The sequence below is a fragment of the Theobroma cacao genome, chromosome 1, assembly GCF_053813885.1.
Source record: "Theobroma cacao isolate CCN51 chromosome 1, ASM5381388v1, whole genome shotgun sequence".
NCBI classification, from domain to species: Eukaryota; Viridiplantae; Streptophyta; class Magnoliopsida; order Malvales; family Malvaceae; genus Theobroma; species Theobroma cacao.
Window position 1 is genome coordinate 37530151 of NC_142639.1, and position 8100 is coordinate 37538250.

The window sequence follows — 8100 nt, forward strand, 5'->3', positions numbered from 1 at the left end:
TTTCTGGGAATAACAGATCTAATGCTAGCTAGCTGTTAGATATTCTCTGAAAGAATCACCTCATTCAGTTTTCATGACTGAATGCTAAGAATCATGGTGATTATAAAGAAACATATTTGATTAAGTGGTAGCACTAGCACACGTGAAAGTTTCCAACGACAATCAAACTTCTGGGTAACTGGCAAAGTGGTTATTATTACCTCATTGTATTGCAATAAATGAATCATTAATCATAATTATGGGCATGAAGGGTGATTTTATTAATTGTCAAACTTAATTAGCTGGCTGTGGCCTGCATGGCGCTTTGCCACCTAAATTAGGCATCCTATAGCAGTATATAGCTAAATGAAAAAAACTCTCTTTGAGACTTTCGGGATTACCACCTCTAATTCTTTACATAACGGAAAATGCAAAGATTCCACCATAATTAATTAGTGTGACAAATATTGTTCCTTCTTTTAAGTTTTTTTTCTCTTCCATTTAATGTTTGAATATTGTAATTATCTGTTGGTTTCTTACTGGGAACTGGGATGCAGCTTATCACAGTACATGACTCTTCTATTTGTTGTTCTCACATCTCTATCTCAAACTTTTACAATATTTACTCAAGTTGATAAATGCAAGGGAGAGGAGTCAGGAGTGTAATAAAGGACATTATTCAATTATTCATTTGTGTTCTCGGATAATATATCGAAGTTTCTGGCCCCAAAAGATATATATATATAGGCAAATGGCAAGTAAACGGGCCGTGGCCTGTAATCAGGTCAGGTCGGTGTATAAGTGAGCTTGACCCGAACAGTTCATCTGAACTCTTGTTTGGGGAAGCCCATTGGCAACTTGAAATTAGGGTGGTGAGCCCGTCATATTTTTCTTTAAAATCAGACACAAAACATAGCAGTGAGCCCATCAGTTTTGAAGATCCTCTGGAATCCCCTTTTTTTTTTTTTAATTTCTTAACATCAAACCATCAACAAAAATACAATGAACATGTTAGTAATTGATGCAAAAGCTTAAGGGTTAATCGATATAGATAGAACGGTTCCAACTGTACATGGTATCAAGGTTGAAGTCAAACTCAAACGCGAATTCAAGATATTGAAATTATATCTCTCACAATAAAGGGAGATGTGACCAATTTATGCCTTTGCTTAAGGAAATGGGAATATCCTGAGACAAATAGCACTTAATCCACCGACATTTTGACGATCAATTTATCCTTAAAAGCTTCAACTTTTTGTAAAAAGTAATACTATACGAATATTAATATTCCACGCACCGCCAAAATAAGGCGTGTTGAATCGGCGGTTGACGACCCCACAAAAACTTGGCAGTTTTAACAAGTTTGAATCCTTTTAATTTAAGTGCTCACTTTTCTAGTTATAGTGGTGAATTTGGTTTCTTCATATTTGACGCACTATAATTTTAAATGAGTTATTTGCATCACAAATGAAAAAAATTTGATGAGTTTTATGACGTGAATGTAACATATATATAGATGATTGTGCTTTTCTTACTTGAAATCCAACACTATCCATGAAAATAAACAAATGTTAGACAAAACTAATAAATGAACACCAATTAATTTGTACTCAAGAGGAAAACAAATATACATATCTAGCACATTTGGTGACCTTTATGAACAATGTGTGCATATAAAAAGATAATAAAAAGCTTTTTAAAAAATATCAAGAAGGATTTAATTACTTGTTTTGTAACGGAAAGATAAGGTTTCCACATTTATTTGCAATATTTGTTATGTTTCTATTCATATTATGTTTGTTATTAAAATATATTAATTTCTCAAATTAAATTAAATTCACAAATTTAATGAATAACTCGATCTTGAATACTTTAGTCACAAGAATCATTTTAGAATTATAATATACATATATACATATGATGTGATAAAAGGATATTTGATCGAATAATGATGACCAAAGAAAGAAAAAGGCATGGGAGGATTCTACATAGAGGAAACCCAAAAAGATGGACAAGTTAAAAATCGTAGTCATGGCTACGAGGATCCTTGTTCCTCAGGTACGGGAAACAAGTTGAGTTTAAAAGGGGTATGAAGGGACATACTTAAATGCGCAAGGAATTTATTGTGATTCTCCTCTTTTCCTCACCCTGGTCCAACGAGGATCATTACTTTATATGTCTTAACAGATAAAGCTCACCATTTTGGTAAAGCACAAAATTTTTGAGATTTTTTTTTTTATTTCTTTTTCAAGAGACATTCATATTTATAAACAAAAACGACTATAAATTTTAAAAATATATAGATATAAAATCCGAATAAAATGCATAAAACATTTATTTTTAATATATAAATCTAATATTATTTACACATATTATCATTATTTCTATCTTAATCCATTTAATGCATTTCACTCGTAAATTTCCTTTTTTTCGGCTTAAAACTTTTGTTTAACATGGACACGTCTAATTAAGCATGTTTGTTACAGGGGGTAGTTCAAAGGAGGAAGGAAAGGGTGCCCCACATGGAGATTAAATTCTTGTGATTAGGCGTTAATTAATCTGCTTAAAAGAGGGAAGCACACTGCATTAAACATGCCTTTTTTTTGTCCGTGGATTAGGCGAAGGTAACATAATCTGCTTCCAAACAGAATCAATTAAAAAATTTTCCATGCGACTTTCGTGACACTGGGGAAATCAGTTTGCTTGGAGGGGAAGAAATAAACTGTTTCGAGTCCCCTATTTTTTAAAAAAAACAAAAATCTTTTCCTCGTGGATGGTGGATTCCAACTTTCAAGAAGCTTTAGTTCACCCAACCTTATTAATGGGGCCCAGATTGAGTCCATTTCTGACTTTTTTAGTAAGCCTTAGGCCCAATTATGTAATCGCCTTAAAATCGTGGTGGCCCATCACTCCTTTACCCTGTTTAACTAAAATGCTAAGTCTCGTTAATTCATTTGAGGTTTTGTATTTATGATTTATTTAACAAGCTCTATTATTTTTTTTAATTTAATATGTATTTTTGTTGAACATTATAAAATTCGCCTAGATAACTACACTTGATTTTCAGTATTTTATTTCCTTTTTAGTAAGAGAAACATTAAATTTTTTAAACTTACTCTTCATCAATCACGTGTTATATGGCAATATTCTTGTATTCTTGCATTCTCCTCACATTCTGCTTTCATCACTCTGTTAACGATTCCTTAGACAAGTAAAACTGTCCTAATTCCTAAGCATATTCTTCTTTAAGTAACGTATTCTCTTTATTCCCCGAACTTTTGCAATTCAATCTCGGTTCTTACGTTTCAGTAAGTAAAAAAAGTTAGGAACTTGTACTTCCCCGATTCCAATTAACCTTATCTTTTCAACTTTGAGAAAGAATTTCTTTGGCAAAGCTTTGATTCCCTTGCGTGATACTTGGGTCGGGGCTTTATTGCACGCATTGACCATGCAAAACTCCAATGACGCTCGCTCATATTATTTATGTTTAATTACCAAGGCAAGGATATAAACAGAAAACAAGAAATATAATTAATTAAAAATAAATTTGGTTTAAGGAATAAGCAAGAAAATTAATATCGACAAAAAAAGCTTCCAGTTTTATCCGCCAGCAATCTTCAGTGTTCGAGAGAAATCACTTGGCCACTACATCCACTTTTTCCTTACCTATATTAGCCCAGAGATGACACTGTTAATTTAACCCAAAAAAAAGAAATAATACTTTATAGTCATCAAATCAATTATTCAACGGGTTGCCCATGCCTTGGAAACTTTTTACTGCATTTTTTACTATGTTAACCGATAACTTACAACAGCTAATTAGCTTTAGCCAAGAATAAGGCTGGCTTGGAGCCTTGGACCCACAAAAAAAAATAAAAAAGGAAAATACCTCAGTGCTACAAATTCCCTCCAGAAAGTTCCTTGTCTACCTTCTCATGTCTGGCGCACCAAAGGCATAAACAAAATCAAATTCTTCAAGAAATTAAGGTGAATACTGAATAGCATTGCTATTTGGGATCCTTCTCTCGTGTCATCATTGCCCATGTCAATGGCATTATGGCCCATAAGGGCTCCAGGAAAAAATTTTTATTACTATTAAATTTTCTTGTTTGAAGCTGAATCACCTGATACAGCAAGTGTCTAGTTCCCACCAACCATTTCCATTTCTGCGTCTCAGGAAGAGGCAGCCCGGCCAAGTCAAGCGCTAATAGAAAGTGTCTAGTTCTCTTAGCTAGAGTCAATGTTAGCATACATACATCCATACATGGATCACCCTTCAAATTTTAACCCTTTTTGTTCTTTGAGACAAGGACTTCATTGTCGCTTTTCAGTTTCTATGCGTTTCTGGATGTAACTTTTAGTCATACCTTCCATTCATGGTACAGGGAAACAATTACTTGATTTGTTTTTCATGTACTAAATGATTTCACTGAAAGAAGAAAAGCAAAAATGCCAAGGTAACCAATTGGCGGAAACCAGAAACTAACCATCACCAAACCAACCGCCCAAACATTTTTTTTTTCTAGATAACTTGATTCTATTTTTTATTCAATTTCATTACGCACCCATTTCCTTTATTTCTCTATATATACGCGTGTGCATAGCTGAACAATCTCACCACCATTCTTCTGTGTGCAAGCAAGCATTTCTTCAAGCTCTCTTTAACAGTATTCTTTTGTTAGTTCATCAGCGTTATTGTTCTTCAACTACCATAACTCTTCTTCCTCGTAAATCTTTTCCTAAACCATCTATTTTTGTTAAGTGTATCAAAGATTGCTACTTTCAATTCCGCTGCGTTGATTTTCTTGTAAATCTCTCGTTTCCCTATTCGTTTAGTCTGTATCATAAAAGCAAATTAGCACTTTTTGCTTCTGGTGCTGAGTTAAAGAAGATATCATAGATAACAGATTTTTAGGCGTTGGAGTTTTAACTAAAATCTCTAGTGATTCAGATTCCAAAAAAGTGATCCTTGGTGCTCATAATAAACCCTGAAGGTTGCTCTCCATTTCCACATTGGGAACTGAAACTCAAGTTTCATCTAGCCTTTGAGAGTTTTACGTACTTTGTTCTTTCCTGTTTCTTGTTTTCGCTTTAGTTCTCCTTTTGACTTGGCCATGGCACCTCCAAACAATCCCGCTAATTCCACTTTCAGTCTTCTCCGCTCCAGGAGTTTGGAGAAGTACTTTGATTTGTCTAATGGCAAGTTCAGTGTCAAAGGCTTTCCTTTACTATATGATGTTCCTAGCAATGTCACTTTCACACCTTTTTCGTCTATCTGTGACTCCTCAAAGTCTGATGCTCCTCTTCCCCTGCTTCAGCGTGTCCAGGCTCTGTCTCACGAAGGCGGGTTCCTAGGATTCAGCAAGGATGAATCCTCCGATCGGATGATGAACTCTTTGGGTAGATTCAGTAATAGGAACTTTTTGAGTGTCTTTAGGTTTAAAACCTGGTGGTCTACACAATGGGTGGGAACTTCCGGATCTGATTTGCAAATGGAAACCCAATGGGTAGTCTTAGATGTCCCTGAAATAAGGTCCTATGTTATAATTATACCCATCATTGAAGGGGGTTTCAGGTCTGCTCTTTGTCCTGGCAATGATGGCCATGTCATGATCTTTGCTGAGAGTGGCTCAACTCAAGTCAAGGCATCTTCTTTCAATTCAATTGCCTATGTTCATGTGTCTAAAAACCCTTTCAACTTGATGAAAGAAGCATTTAGTGCTATTAGGGTTCATCTTAATACCTTTAAGCTCTTGGAAGAGAAAAATGTTCCTTCTATCATTGACAAATTTGGTTGGTGCACTTGGGATGCATTTTACTTAACCGTAGAACCAGCTGGTGTATGGCAGGGTGTGAAAGAATTTGCTGAGGGCGGTGTCTCACCAAGGTTTATCATTATCGATGATGGCTGGCAAAGTATCAATCATGATAGTGATAACCCCAACGAGGATGCGAAAAACCTTGTTCTGGGTGGGGAGCAGATGACTGCCAGGCTTCACAGATTTGTAGAGGGCGAGAAGTTCAGAAAATATAAGGGAGGGTCCTTCTTGGGTCCTAATGCTCCTTCATTCAATCCACAGAAGCCCAAGATGCTGATCACAAAGGCCATTGAAATCGAACACGCCACCAAGGCTCGTGACAAGGCCCTTCAGTCTGGTGCCACTGATGCTTCAGAGTTTGAATCCAAGATTAAGAAGCTGAAACAAGAATTGGATGATATGTTTGAAGGAGATGAGAGCAGCCTTTCAGGTGGGGGTTGTGGAAGCTGTGGCTGCAAGGCTGGTAACTACGGCATGAAGGCTTTTACAAGGGATTTGAGAACCAAGTTCAAAGGTTTGGATGACATTTGGGTGTGGCATGCTCTTTGTGGTGCCTGGGGTGGTGTTAGACCAGGAGTAGCTCACCTCAATTGCAAGGTGGCCCATTGCCATGTCTCTTCGGGACTCAAGGGGACGATGCCAGATTTGGCTGTTGACAAAATTGTTGAAGGTGGGATTGGACTTGTTCACCCAAGTCAAGCTGATGATTTCTACGACTCTATGCATTCTCACCTTGCGAAATCTGGTGTCACCGGAGTAAAAGTGGATGTCATTCATGTAAGTGATTTAAAATTTAAGTACAATATTTAATCTGTTTGTATATTTTATGTTTATCGAGCAACAGTAATAATTATATATGAATATTTTCAATCCAGACTCTTGAATATGTATCTGAAGAATTAGGAGGCAGGGTGGAACTTGCCAAGGCTTATTACGATGGGTTGTCAAAATCGTTGTCAAAGAACTTCAAAGGAACTGGAATTATCTCCAGCATGCAACAATGCAACGACTTTTTCTTCCTTGGGACAAAGCAGATAGCCATGGGTAGAGTTGGTAAGAAAGCTAAAACAGAAGGTCTTTTTCGTCCTAATCTACTTACGTAAGAGAACATCATTTAATTAACTAACGGAATTTAATTATTGTTTCAACAGGTGATGATTTCTGGTTCCAGGATCCAAATGGGGATCCTAACGGAGTTTTCTGGTTGCAAGGTGTTCACATGATCCACTGTGCTTATAACAGTTTGTGGATGGGTCAGATCATACAACCTGATTGGGATATGTTCCAATCTGACCACGTTTGCGCCAAATATCATGCTGGATCGAGGGCAATTTGCGGTGGACCAGTCTACCTCAGTGACTCCCTTGGTTCTCACGATTTTGATCTTATTAAGAAGCTTGTTTACCCTGATGGCACCATCCCCAAGTGCCTGCGCTTTGCCCTTCCAACCAGAGACTGCCTTTTCGTAAACCCTCTGTTTGACAACAAGTCCATTCTCAAGCTATGGAACTTCAACAAGGTACCTCCCGTTGTTATAAAATTTTTTCTTCGTACATGGACTTACTTGGATATCTTGACTAAATGTATTCTCTCTTTATGCAGTATGGGGGTGTTATTGGAGCTTTCAACTGCCAAGGAGCCGGCTGGGTTAGCAAGGAGCGGAGGATCAAGGGCTATCCACAGTGCTACAAGCCTGTCTCCGGTACTGTGCATGTCACTGATATTGAATGGGACCAATGTATGGAAGCTGCTGAAATTGGTGAGGCCGAAGAGTATGTGGTCTACCTTGACGAGGCCGAGAAACTGCTGTTTGTGTCACCAAAATCTGATCCGATTCAAGTCACTGTCCAACCATCTTCATTTGAGATTTTCAGCTTTGTGCCCATGAAAAAGCTAGGTTGCGTTGCCAAATTCGCCCCTATTGGTCTAACTAACATGTTTAATTCTGGAGGAACAATTCAAGAATTGGATTACAACGAGGTTGGAGCAGGCCCTGCTGCTAGGATCAAAGTTAAAGGTGGTGGGAATTTCCTAGCCTATTCCAACGTTCCTCCAAAGAGCTGTTATATGAATGGTGCTGCGGTGGCTTCTGAGTGGTCAGCCGACGGCAAACTGACGCTGAACCTTCCTTGGATTGAAGAGGCTGGTGGAATTTCTGACGTAGTTTTTGTCTTTTAATTTGCTGATCCTAACCCTTTTAAGGGCGTAGTAGCTTTGAACTCAGGAAGGACGTAGATTCATCCATTTAATAATTGGAAGTTATTTTGAATTTAATGTATTTTAATTGTCTGTCTCCACTATA

The 8100-nt window shown here is 37.3% G+C and overlaps 1 protein-coding gene across 1 annotated transcript; it reads left to right on the forward strand.

Annotated features, from left to right (window-relative positions):
* The first annotated feature begins 4706 nt into the window (after nt 1-4706).
* Nucleotides 4707-8100, forward strand: STS (stachyose synthase). Its single transcript, XM_007051084.3, has 4 exons — nt 4707-6575; nt 6674-6851; nt 6950-7317; nt 7401-8100. The coding sequence occupies exons 1-4, from the start codon at nt 5094-5096 to the stop codon at nt 7974-7976; spliced, it is 2604 nt and encodes an 867-aa protein (XP_007051146.3). The 5' UTR covers nt 4707-5093; the 3' UTR covers nt 7977-8100.